The sequence below is a fragment of the Choristoneura fumiferana genome, chromosome 3 (genome assembly GCF_025370935.1).
Source record: "Choristoneura fumiferana chromosome 3, NRCan_CFum_1, whole genome shotgun sequence".
NCBI lineage: Eukaryota > Metazoa > Arthropoda > Insecta > Lepidoptera > Tortricidae > Choristoneura > Choristoneura fumiferana.
Window position 1 is genome coordinate 11,410,253 of NC_133474.1, and position 15,918 is coordinate 11,426,170.

A 15,918-nucleotide genomic window follows, 5' to 3' on the forward strand; every position below is an offset into this window, starting at 1 on the left:
AATCACTTAATGCTGGGTTTTACTACTTCTTTTGCTACTGAATATTGAAGGCGTTATAGGAGTACTCGTAAGATGTAGGTATTATTTGAAAACTTAGATTAATTAAAAGTGCGTATTCTTACCTTATCCTTGGGATTACCTTAATTACGTTAGGTTAAGTTATAAAAATACGACACTACCCGCTTAACTATTTCCTGCTAACATACAGCTGGATCGATGTCTAACAGTGGGTAGTTATATAAACGTCAAAAACGTATTTATCAATATATGAGCCCTTTATGCAATAGGTACAGTAATTATACCTTCAATTAGGCATTGAATAAACGCAACTGCCATGCTTGGCGAGCGACAGTATCACATTTCATACGTTTTATCGGATCCTGGGATCCAGCTCCCCTTTTACAATACTCGTACATAACATTCATCTCGTCACAATGGAACAAAAGCTCTGATACAAATACATAAAACACTCGAAACGTCCAGAGAGGATAATACCATCATTATACATTCATGTGTTTCGTTTACAGTATTTATTTTGAAACGAGGGGGAAACCCTCTTTTCGCTTGAAAGCTCCCGAAAGCGCGTGGAAGGCGTCGGGCGGCGCCGTTCGGGTTGCTCATTGGGCCCCTGTCTCCCCTCCTAGCGGAGACTCCGCCTCGGTGGAATCCGAGCCTGAGCAATGCGCGCGCGACTGTACGTCCGTCTGTTCCCCAGTCGATTGCCCGCCACGGTGTCAGAAACACGTACAAGTTTCGTAGTAAAACTTGAATCATCAACAGTGTTGAGTCAGTGCTTGTCGGAAAGTGATGGTAGACTGTGTGGCCCTGTAATATTGTGTTATGCACGCCATGGGTGACCCATCTGGCTTGGCTGGCATGCTGCCCTTCGATTCCATTGGACTGTACGAACAGCCGAAACCGAGGTTCATCTTCAAGATGCCTCGAGTGGTTCCCGACCAGAAGGCTAAGTTCGAATCTGATGATCTCTTCAAAAGACTGAGCAGAGAAAGCGAGGTAAGCTCACACTTAGGTGTTTTAATACCGTTAAATAGCATAGCAATAGCTTTTGTGATTTTCAAGCTTAAGTAGGACAGTTAGACAATTTGATTTCTAGACCACCACGGAACCTTGTCATTGCGATGTTATATACGTCATTCTATAACTTATAGACAAAAAACATCGTGTCAAATTTGTTGACTGTAGGTAGGTATTTATGTAAATATTTAATTAAATACTGAAACTGGTGAGATTGTCTACCCCTGTCTTAAGCCGTGTAGCTAGAATGAGTGGCGGCGCAGGACCTAAATAAGGCGTGGGCAAGATACATTTTGCGTGGCCCTATGATGGCTACACCACTCATCAGATGACGCACCATAACAAAATTATTGAAATAAATCAACATTAACATTATCGTTTAAATGTTAACTGGAAGAGATCCCTTTAAGGGATAAGTTCGCTTATGTATACATTGTTATCTGTTAATTTCATGTGTTTTATGTACAATAAAAGAGTTTACTATACAATACATTAACTATTCCGCTGGATATACTCGCAAGTCTACCTATACAAATAAGTACCAAAGTACTTGTTATACAGGAAAACAATAGATTTTATTAAATTAAACACAGTTTTAGAACATTATTCATTTAAAACAATCATGCTACTACGTAGATGTACAGTCAGCGAACCATTGAATCGTGAACAACAGCAAACGTTAAGTGTTTTTTTCCTGGGGCCCTTTTGCCTAACGTTTCTGACACTCGCGATCACAATCAAAGGACATTTTTCGCATTACAATAGTTATGAAACTTATAATGAAAACAATCCAAAAATATTGTGACCTATCTACTCTTACGTACGTTTAACAATTTTGACTTAATTTTTTTGAATAACTAGCTTTTTAGCAATATATATACAATAACTAGCTTTTTCTGTTCATTAGAAGTGTCTTCGGACTTGACCCAAGAATTTTAATAAAAATTAGCCAGGTTGGAGACCAGCCGTTTTCAAGTTTCGCGCTTAGCGACACATTTTTATTTACAGATTCGCGATTTCGTCTACGAACCCCCAAAAATTTACACACGACAAGCGAACTATTAAAATACAATCAATATCTAATTTGTTAATAATTAACAAATTGTTTATAAATTGTAAATCAGATTTGATCACAGCATCTTACTTATCTAGATAATATCTACTAGATACATCTAGAAATAATTATTGCTACATAATAAGGCAACAGGCAGTATCTCAAAAAATAAATACCTAACTTCAGTGTTTTTTTTTGAGATTCTGCCTTTTGCCTCAAGAGGGCAGAATAGGTAGGTATTTATAACCTTTTCGCAAGAGGTGTTCCGTCAAAAAAAAACTTGATTATTTGTAAATCCCAATGAGAAAAATTGTGAAGATGTTTGTAATTTAAACACGCAATAACGGCGTGACGGATTAGAATTAAAGGAATACATTATTAACCTGGGTTAACATATACTCGTAGGATACTTTTTATTCCGGAAATTGTAGAGTTCTCGCGGGATAGTGATAATCAAATTCTTCACAGACAAAGTCGCGGCCACAGCTAACTAGCTGGGAAACTTCCCAGATATACCTACGAGTATTACAGTGAAACTAGCCAGGGCTGCGCCCACATCTGACAGCCATGGAGGATGTAGAGCCAGACATGGCGAAACTTAAGGGTTCCGCATTTCAATATTAGTTGTAATATTAAAAAGTGTGTATGTTGTTTGGCTATGTTTGCAAACTTAAGCGTCATAGGTATCGACAATCGACGATAAATTGGCGCATCGTGGATACAGGCTATATCCTCCGATGTATTCGCTAACTTCTCATCCACTCAAAGGTTGACTGGTAGAGATCCTTTAAAAGGATAAGTTCGCCTTTGTACATAATGTCATTGTTTGTCAGTTGTGTTGGTTTACTTATTTTATACAATAAAGAGTTTACATACATACATAGGTACTCTACGAAACTTGACTACGAAGCTTGAGGTCCCGGGTTCGATTTCCGGCCGGGGCAGATTTTTGTATGAATAATACGAATATTTCTTCTCGGGTCTTGGATATTTAATATGTATTTAAGTTAAGTATGTATTTATCTATATAAGTATGTTTATCCGTTGCCTATAGTACCATAGTACAAGCTTTGCTTAGTTTGGGACTAGGTCAATTGGTGTCAAGTGTCCCATGATATTTATTTATATAAACACACACACACACACACTTAAAGGGATAAATAAATTCGTCTTTGCTCATGTACATAGGTATCTTAACTGTTATCAATTGTATTTCTTTCTTTAATTATATATAGAAGGGGTTTACATACATATACCTACTTATATGTCTTTTTTCTGAAAACCTACTAAATTTTACTCTTCAATGCCTAGAAACTCAGAGGTGTGCGCTCAGCTTCGATTCGAACCCGCAATCAACCTGCTGAGCCATGTTTCGAACCCATGGCTACCATCTATAACGTACGCACTATGCGCTACGTTAAAACTGACTTTAAAAACGATTTTAATTTAATTTTATCAATTTATCCTAGGTTCGTTACACGGGTTACCGCGACCGGCCGCCAGAGGAGCGGCAGATGCGTTTCACGAGCGGCTGCCGAGAGGGTCATACTGAAATTGCCTTCACCGCCACCGGCACCAACTTACAACTTGTGTTTGACCACTCGCCCTACAACAACCGCGGATGTGACTTCCAGAAGGAGAATGGCAAGGTGAGACATAGCTTTTGGAATTTATTTGACACATGGAACAGTCGAAGCCGCAGCTTCACAGTGGATGCAGGCCGCTTCCAAACGAAGCAACTGGAGGTATATGGCAGTGGACATTCTACGGCTGATGATCATGACACGATATTTTAACACAGAGACGACGAAAACACGGCCCGCGGTTTATATCTATGTCCACCCTGCGATATATTTTTATCGACCTTTAGGACCGTCTGTAATGTACATGAAAATATTCCTTCAACATTATTTAAGCAGCATATATCTTTAGCGATTCAGCGGGGCAATGCGGCAAGTACTTATTTATGGTACGTTTGGATCTGGATTGCATCGGTCCGGGGATAGCTTTGTGGTTTAGGTTAGGTTAGGATAGACAAATGACGAAGCATTTTGCGGATATTACGTTGTTAAGTAAGTTTATGGTGGAATTTTCAAATAAAACATTATTTTATTTGTTTTGGCAGCCCTCCAATCTATTCAACTAATACCTCTTAACTAGTGGGGACAGCCCTGTTTTAGCGTACCTAAGTATTAATCAATAATGAGATAGGTACCTACCCAATTAAATTTTAACAGCACTGTAGAGGAATACGTGAAAAATAAACACGCTTCCTAAATATTTAACGGTCATAGAGTCAATTATTTACCAAAGGTAAGCACTTGGTAAAAAAATAAAAATCAAGTTGTCATAGGTACATTATGCCTATCCAATTTATTAAAAGTGTAAACAAACCGATTTCATTAAAAAATCTTGTATAAACACTCACTGGATCGAATCAATAACACATTTATGTATAATTCGTCTCTTTAACTTGATGTCTAATCACTTTTTTCATCAAAATTCACTTGATTTCAATATTTATTTTTCATATTAAAAATCTTCGCCAAAATCTAACGTTACCTATTTCTTGATTGAAACATGTGTATAATCTGTAGTAGCATAGACTAGCGTAGAGATGGTGGAAATTTGACATTTTTAAAATCGATTAATGCGCGGATGAATAAGCGATTTTTATTTACTTTCCTTAAAATTTAAAAATAGATACTGCTTTTATAATTGAATAATCATATAGACAAAAATACTTTGATCTATTCAATTAATAAATTAATCGTTTTTGATACGACTGGAAGACAAACGAGCAAGTGATCCTGATGGTAAGAGATCACCACCGCCCATAAACATCTGGAACACCAGGGGTATTGCAGACGCGTTGCCAACCTAGAGGCCTAAGATGGGATACCTCGCGTGCTAGTAATTTCACCGGCTGTCTTACTCTCCAGCCGAATCACAACAATGCAAGCACTGTTGCTTCACGGCATTACTATTTATTGTGCATTTACTGAACAGATTAAATATTTTTCTATAGGTTCAAGGTTTTCACATTATTGAATGTCTGTAGTCGGATAAATGGCGTCTTTGTTTACACTTTTCATAAATTGGATCGAAATACTTATACAATATAGACTCGACAGCAGAAAGTAAACCATTAAATTCTAGAGGTTTGCCGTTCTCTAATATTTCTACTGCTACAATTTAATATGCTTATATTATAAGTATGAGGTTATTATGCATATTAATATTTTATAATCATTTATAAAATAAATAACTAGTGATACAGTACGTACTTGACCAGGAAAAGGAAAAATATTATCCTTGAAGCTGAGTAGATACCTACTTACCTAATATTTATTGACTCTTGATGACAAATGAAATAAAAATCCTCTCACTGAGCGAGCGTTGACATTTAAAACTTGTATGTATCTACTTTCTTACCCGTCTTTTTCCGTTGTTATATACAGTGAATTTTTCAGAAGCTTAGATCCTCCACCCTTTGCAAGAGGCTGGCAACTGTAGAAGATACTATTACAGTCACTGCTCACTCGTTTTTCGAGCGAAAATAGCCCTCTATTACCTATTATTAATCTGGTACCCCTTTACTTTTGTAAAAGTTAGGTAACCTTATAGTTTCGCCTGTCAGTCTATCCGTCCTTCAGTGTAAGCTGAGAGACTGCTAGTGTTAAAAAGCTCGATCAAATCGGAACATTAAACACTTGACGCATTAGTACGGGACCCTACACTGCGCGTGGCCAGACTCCCACTTGGCCGGTTTTCAAGTTGTATTCTTGATTAAAGTAATCAAGTAGAAGCATACTTTATAGTGAATCATCCCGGAGCGGGCGCTAATGGCATCATTCGTCACCGGCCGCCGGCCGTCTCTTCCGGCACACATTTTCAAAACCGAAATTAAGACATAAATTCCTTTCAAACCTCTAATGAAAGAAATATAAAGCCGTAACACCACAGATAACGTATTGGTCACGCTCCGGATTGAAGTGCCTATAGTTGGGCAAAGAAAGCCCAGCCGGAGTCTCTATTAGCTACACTATGGGCGTCATTTTGCTTTGACCCCAGGGCACCCGGGGGCTTTTCTTCCGTCCTTCAACTGTGATCTATTCGTACGTAAGTACCTACTCGTATACCCACGTAACTTCCAACGGTCGGTCAGTCCCCGACTGTGGTAGGAAACATGTTAACGCATACGTTTTAACGAATTATCCTGAGTACTTTTCCTCGTATTTTGAATAATGAGGACTGTTGCGACATATCGTAATACAAGAGATTGTGCTTGGATTGTTTTTTTTCGTGTTCGTGCTTTTGGGTTTTTTTGTGTACGTGCTTTTGGGTTTTTTTCTGTCAATATACATACATCGGTAGAAAACTTTAGGAAGCTTGAATAATTTGTGCACGTAAGCACGTTTCTGCGAAATTCTTAGCAATACACATAAACACTTTATGTCCCCGTCGGAGTTCTAGGAATTGTGAACATAAATTATGTTTCTAAACTACTCAGTCCGTTTTTATTATAGTTAACAAGTAAATCATTAGTTACATTATATGTCATGGAATATTCGGATAAAATAGTACCTCTTATCATGGTCTATGAAAGACCACAATAAATTAGCACATATTTATACGCTGTTTATAGCTCACCATTCGCTTCGCATCGCTTACCATCAGGCGATCCGTTTGCCCTCTATTCCATAAAAAATAGATAACAAAATACAGTGTGTTACAGGCACCTAGGCTTTTTTTAAGGGAGGTGTTACTTAACCATGACACTAATTTAATAAAATAAGACCGGATGGCTACGTGGTTAGAGAACCTGACTACGAAGCTTGAGGTCTCGGGTTCGATTCTTGTCCGGGGCAGATATTTCTATGAATAATACGAATGTTTGTTCTCGGGTCTTGGATGTTTAATATGTATTTAAGTATGTATTTATCTATATAAGTATATTTATCCGTTGCCTTGTATCCATAGTACAAGCTTTGCTTAGTTTGGGACTAGGTCAATTGGTGTCAAGTGTCCCATGGTATTTACTTGTTTATTATTTAATTAATAAACTAAAATTCAGACTTTGTAAGTAAATTGACAAGTAGCTAAGTGATGACAGCCGACAGAATATACTTTGATTATTATACCTAGTGTCATCCACGAGGACGCGTGATTTTGTCAAAATTAGACATTAATGACATTGTAGTAAGAACCACGGCACGCGTCATCGTGAATGACTCTACCTATACTTGTCAATTTACCTACTTTGCTGTATATTGCTGGTAATTATAATTTTGTTAGAAAGTTAACAGTCTGATTTTTAGTTTATTAATTAAATAATAATAATAATAATTTATTATCTCATAGTTACAATAACAGTTTACATTGCATTATACCTACATGGTGTAACTTTAGAACAACATTAGTGCTATGAAACTAAAAGATCAACCAGTTTTGCAATTTTGGCTCACAGTGGGTTCTACACTAGGCGCAGCCTGTCTCGTAGGTAACAAATCAATGTCATGGTTAAGTTACAGAAATAAGTTACTTTAACTTCCCTTAAAAAAAATCCTGGCTGTCGGTAACACACTGTATAACAAATTGAGCTTTTCACTAAACACTTACCCCCTTATTCATAAACGACAATCAAACCTATTTTAGTTAAAATGCCGCTAAAATTCGTTTGTCCTTATCTGTCACTTCGACATTTGTATTTGTTAGAAAGGGACAAAGCATTTGTTAGTTAACATAGGCTTGTTAAGTTTTATGAATAAGGGGGTTATTTTTTAACTTTAAAAAAGGAGAACGTTCTCAATTTGAGACAACTTTTTTCTATGTGAACCGATTTTGATGACTCGAGTCTAGATACATATGTTTTTGATAGCTGGTGCTTCTCACGTGATACCATTTAAATTTGATCAGAATCTGACCTGTAGTTTTTGGGTCATCCTCCATAATACCATAATACGAGCAGTGTGATACACTTACATTTGACTACAAAAAAATAAATAATTTTCTACTAGTTTGCAGTCTATGCCTATCTTTAAGAACGTCTTGTAGGCCATTTTAAATGTCGATTTAAGGCTTAAACTGACAGTTCTTGTATGGATTTGACAGGACTTAAGACCACTTAAACCTAGATTAAAAAGCCAACAAGTGGACGTTAGTCTATGACGATATCTTTCTTATTTAAGTTGTTCATATCAAATTAATAATACCTAACACGAGCTTTCTGTACATGTGCTAGTATATGTAGCCAATAATACATGTATAAGTTTTTGTTGTTGAACTACCTACTGGAACACATGGTGCCGAACTTATTGAATTTAGCCCCTTCGAGCACCCGCTGCGCTTCTGTATGAACTCAACTAACGTATATTTATTTACATTCGGTTCATTTAACTACGCGCTTCAATGCGTGCTTGAGCCCGTATTATGTAACATTATTAATGGGCATTAGACTTGTAAGTTCTGTCACTGAGCACGAGTAGGATAAAAAAAGGCACTGACGTCCATTACCTACTCGAAATTCAAGTCACTATGTCTGATAATTTTTGCCTGTTTGGTAATAGTATCTACGTGTACATGTAGACGTAAATATTTGGCATTTAAGGCTATATTAAAAGTCTGACGTAGGGTAAAAGTAAAAGGTTTATATTACATTACAGTAAATATTTTTATAAATTTTTAGGTAGGTACTAGGTAGCTATGGTGTTCGCCGATAGTTGTCATCATAAATAACATAGCAATTTAGGTGTTCAAAAATACCGGAATACAATCGTATTTAGGTATTGAGACTAGAAGACCTGTAGGTATCAATTAAATCTGCCGAGATCTGCGATTAGTTGGTATCATTCCATTCCAACGAATTGCAGATCTTGGCAGATTTAATTACCTATCTATTCATAGATCTACTAATACTCATGTAATGTAGGTAGTTAATTTGTAATGTTATGTTTTTTTTTTCGGTAAGCCAATTTTGCCAGTACTAGAGAGTCGTGAAGTACTTATTCATCAAACATGTCGGTCATTGCTGGTTTGCCTCCTAGAACGTTCCACGCAGCGCAAGGAAAACGTTTCCCTTCAAAATCGATAGCGGAAAAGCGTCAGTTGCCAATGGAGAGCGCGGTAGCGGCGCGCGCCGCCCGCCTTCCATCATGGCTGCCGTGCCCATTCTACCCTCCTCACGCGTAATTTAATTTGGGAGGCTAGGCTAACGCTATGAATAATTCTCCTTGTCAAATTGTCAGGGAACATAACGAACATAGTAAATGCATGAAAGCGAGCCAAGCAGCATTTCAAATAGTAACATACTTAATCTCGAACTCTACCTATGTGTTGCAAAACTTTTTATATGCGACTGGTTTTTGGGGAAATGATTTTCCAACCCGAGGATGCGAGCAAAAGGTCTCCGTTTAAGCTTGGAAAAAAAATCTATCGTACCTAAGTATGTCCCGTTGTGTGTTCTCAATGGATTCTTGTGAAAATTTTTGACCGGGTTTGATACACACATGTGAGTCAGTTTTTGTAAAAAAAATAGGTATGATGGATGGAACCGTAAAATTGCCCTTTTGAAATCGTTAAAAACCTGAAGTCAGCAACGTCGGCCAGAATCAGTACTTGGATGTGTGAAATTGGGGTGTTATAAGTTTGACGGCTTTGTGTGTCTGTATGACTGTGTGTCTGTCTGCGGCACCGTCGCTCTTAAACGGGTAAACCGATTTGAATACGGTTTATTTTATTTGAAAGCAGGGTTTTTAGCGATGGTTCTTAGACATGTTTTATTAAAATCGGTTCATTATTTTATATTTTGGTTTCAAGTTTGGCGGTTGAAAACATAAAAAATAGACTTGCAAAGTCTACCTATAGCTCAAAGAGCCACTAGTACAATAGGTACCATACGGCGAGCGAGACACATGCGTCTTCAAATAAGTATGCCTCAAAGTTTAAAATACTTGAATAGGCATAATTATAGTAATTGCATCCTTGACGAGTGTTGCCACAAAACTTTTTAAATTAAAGGTTTGTTTGAGGCGGATGCCGGAACAAAGTCCGCACGCGATCGGGAGTTTGGGCCTCCTCGCTTGCCTTCTGTTGCCGTGCCCAGGTGATGCTCGCGTATTGCGAAATGATAATGTAACATACTGAAGTAATAAAACTGGAAACTCCCCGCCTAGGCTAACGTCACAACACGAAAGTACCTATTAGCTAAAGCTAAACGGTTAATATCTTGAGCACTAATATGTAATACAAAAGTGAAATGTGGTACTACCACACTAGGTTTCTAAAGAATATGATTTCTTACTTTCTAACGAAAATGAAAATTTGCTTAGCTAATTTCTTACATACTTACCTTGGTACCCAATTTACTTTTTGGATCAAATCCATCAACCGGCCAAAAGTTACGAATTATCGGATCATCGGATTGTAGTAGGTTAAGTTACTAGTAGGTTAAGCAACCATAGTTTAGCAAGTGTTGTATGACTTAGCTTAAGCTTGGTGACTTGGGTACTCTTAGCCATGGTTAATTTCGTCTAAGATATAATATAATTATTTCTTAGCAATTGCTCTGAGAAGAGTAAAACGGAAAGTCCGTTTAACTAATTTGCTTAGAATATAAAGCTTTTCTCTCTGAAATAGAATACCCAATTTAAATTTTAATTGGATCAATATCTTATGCTTTCCGGCCCAAAAAAAACTGCAAGGTGTATCGAAAACATCAAGCTATTGACCCAATAGAAAAAGTCCGGAGTTAATATTACATTAGTTGGTATAACTTGTGCCAACCATAACTTTAAAAAAAAGTGTTGTGATGACTGCTATCTTTTTAATTTTTCGGACCAACTATCTTCAGCTTCTGATTGTAAAGAATAATGTCAACTTTTACGGACATTTTTGAGAAAAATTAATTTGGACGCGACATGTGACTGGCAAGCGTTTCCTTCCTTAGAAGAGCCACCAACAGCGTCATTTTTTGCGTCCCTTTTTTAAGCAGGCGGCCTAATAATTTATGTTTTTTGTTGACAGGCCCACATAGTGTCCAGGTTCATAATGAACGGCGTGTGCGTGCGGTGGCGCGGCTGGATCGACCTGGAACGCCTGGACGGCGCTGGGTGTCTGGAGCTGGACGAGGAAAGAGCAGGCATTGAAGACGCAGCCCTGCGTGATCAGATCGAAAGGTAAATACAAAATAATAATTGCCTAATGTGCAAGTATCCCGATATTTCGACACATCATTAAGTCATCCCGTTTCTTTAGTCTACCAGTGAGCTGATGCATGTAACTGCGACAACTGCGTCGAAATATAGGAAGCCCATAAAAGGTACTCACGGTCACGGTCTACATCCCGTAACAAATAACTATATATCCATGTAGTATCTTTATGGTCTACTAGTAGTTGCCCGCGACTCCGTCAGCGTCGTATTCGTTTATCCCTATCCTGCGGGAACCACGCAATTTTCCGGAATAAAAACTATCCCATGTTCCCCAACTTCCCCTGGACTCAAACTATCTGTATACCGAATTTTATCTGAATCGGTTCAGCGGTTTAGACGTGATTAGGTAACAGATTAGGTGTCAATCTTTCGCAAATCTTTCGCATTTGCAATATTAGTGGGATGATATATATTTATTTGGTACAGGTACAATCAGCGGCTACGTGACTTCGAGGACAAGCAGCGTGCATACCGCGAGCACGGCGACGAGCTGCGCGCGCACTCCCACGCGCACGCGCAGCGCTGCCACCAGCGAGCGCCGCAGCACCCGGGCACCCCGCCCACCCGCACCCCCACCCTCGCACCCCGTGCACATGAAGTCACAGGGAGCTCTTATCTCATAAACTACGTCAACAAGACAAGTGATCATCTCAACCCGAAAACTAGCTGTCATCTCCTATAAATAAAGCATCTCATACAAATTTTGAAAACTAAAATCAAGTTAATGAAAGCAAGGATAGTCTTCGACCCAAAAAAACAGCAACTAAGCTACTCTCTTCGTACGTCTTCCACCCTGGTCATATGAAGACAAGACACAGTCGCACACAGGGTTCAACGAGTTATGGAGCACTAAATCAGTGACTATGCTAAGGCTGTATATTTAGTGGCATGCGGTGTGTACAATTCCAGGGCATGCAGTAAGGTAGTACTTTTTAAATCAAAAAACGCAATTGGCCAGATAACCTATGTAGTTTAGTTTACCTATACCACGTGCCATATAAATCTGCCTAAAAGTTAATTACTTAATACTCAGTTTTGACGCATTTTTGAGATACATTTTTTATGCGACGTCTTTACGTTACTCCCGGATTGTGTTCGAATCGGTTAACGGTATAGTGCCGATTCAATTATTGGAATAATACCTTTGTACTTTTTGTTGTACTAGTCGGAGCACTGAACTTTTAGGCAAAGTTAGGCGGCGGAAGGTATAAGCCCTTAGGATAGACAAAGCCTGATTGCTTTTTTGGAAACCGACGCTCGCCACTATCTGTATTGAAACTTAAGTACGCTGCTCACTTCAGCAGGCGCTTATTACTTACGCCTCTTATTCCGTACAAAAACTGTTATGTATTACCTAAACAACAAGGCACGTTCCATGTATCTGTGAAGTAATTGAAAGCATTTATCTCAAAACCTATGCTAATTCTAAGTAACGCGCTGCCCTTACACACTTCCACTTTGTTCACACGTAGTTGCAGAGCGGTTCTTTTTTACAAACTACCCATAATACGTTATTGTATGTCAAATCAACACTCGTTCCATGTACGAAGTCATTATGTTATTACACTACACATATCTAATGTCGAATATTTACTAAAAGTTAGTCTGTAGGTTGCGTTAAACCTGGAATGCTGTATCTTGACCCTATCTACAAAACCACGCGAAGCGCTTAAATAGGATAGCTTAAGGCATCTCGTTATTCAAACTAAAATCATTTGCCCATCATATTCATCTACCATTAATTCACCAAATATCTACCTGAATAGATGATACTTAGGTAACTTCACTTTATAAATAATCTCAAACCTTAATTTAATTTTATTGTACTTTCTAACTTACGCTAAATAAAAGATCAGCAATGCTGAAAAATAAATCAACGTCGTCAAATAACTATTTAATACTTATACATACTTAAATAATAATAATCCTTCAGAACGTTTTTATCAGAATAACTAGCGTACTACATTTATAATTACTATATTTCGTTTTTTAGCATTAGAAAAAGGGTAAACAATCTTGACGAGTCTTATTATTGAAAAACGTTTTTTAAAAACAGTAAGTAAGTATTTAACAGTAATAGGGAATATTACTTATGATACCAAAAGCATGTAAATTATCATATGTCCTTGCTAATTCTTATTATTTGCTGTGACTTATTTTTCAAAAGTGTTTTTCAATAAAAAGACACGCCAAGATCGCTTACCTTCTTTCTAATGCTAAAAAAAACGAAGTATACATCGGTAGCAATTTTTGTAGAAATATATTTTGTAATCCTTTCTATACATTTGGTTTTATACTCGTAGCTATTTGTGACATTCATTACTTATAGATTACCTATAACTAAACTAGATACAGAGTATGTAGGTCTACATATATGTTTGCTACTTATAATCAAAGTCAAAGTCAAAATATCTTTATTCAATTTAGGCTATAACAAGCACTTATGAATGTCAAAAAAAATCTACCACCGGTTCGGAAAAACCTCTGCTGAGAAGAATCCGGCAAGAAACTCAACGAGGTATATATTTTATAATGATGTAGATGAAATATCTGTTCTTGTTTAATTTGTGTTATATTATGTTATTTATTTTTAAGTGGATTGTATACATACCTACATAGCTTAAAAAATACAATTTTTGTGATAGTAATGTAAATAAATCTTAATGATATTTTTAAGAAGTGTAGTTTTATTCTCTTAAATCGTGCACAAGCACCTATAACAGTTACCCTTTATAGTTATAAATGTTGTATGTGTTGTGTACCTACCGATGCAACTCTTTATAAGCGGCTGCATTTGTCTACTTAACTTTAAAAAATAGTGAGGACCATGACATGACGTTATTATTTATATTAAATTACTAGCTTCTGCCCGCGACTTCGTCCGCTTGAAATAGTAATTTTGTGAAGTATTTAATTTATATAGGATACCTGGGTTATTATTTCGAGAGGTTCAATTGTGTTCAGACTCAAATTTTCAGTTATAAAATTAGAAATATATCGTTTATTGTTTTTAAGTTGCTTAGGATATTATCACTGAAACTTGTGGTAAATACATTTTATTCTATTTTATCTTTTTTTCCACAATAACTTAAATTTTCTGCACAAAAGTCAGTTACGTGGTCAGGTTCGGATTATCCCTGACTACTTTGTAGTATTGTAAAAAATACAAGGTATAGAAAAACTTGCTGTTTAAAACATGGATTGAATGTTCATAATATGATTTACCAAGCATGCAAACATAAAAAAATTAGGACATTGATAAGACTATTTTTTTCTACATTTCCCGTTGTTCCAATAAACCATCACTTTCGTAGCCACACTTATTAAGTAATATTTAAAAAAAAAGAGGTCAAACCTCCTGTAAATCCTTTTTAACTATAAGCTACTTTGAAAATAAGACTGCGTCAATATAACGTATAATGTTTATCGCAAGCCATAATTATTTATCTATAATTAATGTAATAAAGGTTCAGTTAGATTTTCGTCAAAGATCGAGCGTCATTTTCGTTACGGTTGCGACTTGGTGAGTATTGGGTAAATAAATTAATGTTTTACTGGTGCTGTGTCATTTGCAGTTAAGTTATTCAATATTGATTTCATTTGCTTCAAACCTATAGGATATTTACTGCAGAGCCGCGAAAGTAAGAACTTTTCAATTTCGTGGTCATCATTTTCGTGGTGCTATGGGCCACGAAACTGATTAAAGACCACGAAAAAGATGATTTTCCCTACAAGTAGAAAAAATACAGAACACTTTTTATAGAATTTTCTGCTTTTTACAGTGTAATCGTTTATGCCGTTATTGATTTAATTGATTTAAATGAAGAATGGTTGACCGTCAACAACATTTGCTCCAGGTGTGGTTATAGGAATTATGACCAGTGCGTCGCCAATTTTGTTAACTGGCGAGAGGTTCAAGAATTATTTTGCCCTGAATGTACGTGTGAAATGTATATATCTAAATATTAAAAGAAAACTTCGTCATTTAGAGGAGCATTTGTTGTGTTGTTTCGTTGTAACATAATTCGTTCGGGTCTACCGTAGACCTGCACGGGGGGAAAGTATTGAAAGCTGTTTTGGTTTGTGAGTTGAAGTTATTAATCTTACTTTAATTAAGTAATTTCTAGAAAGTATTTAAAAGGTTACAAAATGACAATTTGAAGTCGGTCATTTTCGTGGTCAAGTTTTTAATTTTTTTTTATATAGATATCAATTGTCTATTTCTGTTGATACCTGATTAATTAAATAATGCTTATCCGTTTTCTCATTATGATCGGATTTTCATTCAAATAGTACAATTATAAGATTTTTAATAAACAAAATGTTCTTTTTCGTGGTCTCGATGCTCATTTGTTACCGTTAAAATTGGATTTTTGCTTTTTTAACCAAAAAATAAACTTTATTGATCTCTTCTAATAAAAGCATCTTATCGGTACATATCCTTATGTTCAAAATAAACAGACCACATCAAAAGTGTGTTTTATTCTGTAACATTTATTTACACCTCAATAATTACCCACCTATTCTGCCAATAATAGTACATAGAAACTTCTACGGTTACCAAAATAACTATTTAAGTACATTGCTACAATATAAACTATTTTTTTTTGTTCTTCC

General features: G+C 36.6%; 1 protein-coding gene across 1 annotated transcript in view; it reads left to right on the top strand.

Moving 5' to 3' along the window:
• The first annotated feature begins 680 nt into the window (after positions 1–680).
• LOC141426597 (protein big brother-like) overlaps positions 681–15,918 on the top strand; it is a 24,365-nt gene continuing 9,127 nt past the window's right edge. The window contains 3 exon segments of the mRNA XM_074085617.1: positions 681–1,014; positions 3,559–3,738; positions 11,114–11,265. Of these exon segments, the coding sequence (XP_073941718.1) occupies positions 841–1,014; positions 3,559–3,738; positions 11,114–11,265 (506 nt within the window). The 5' untranslated portion in view covers positions 681–840.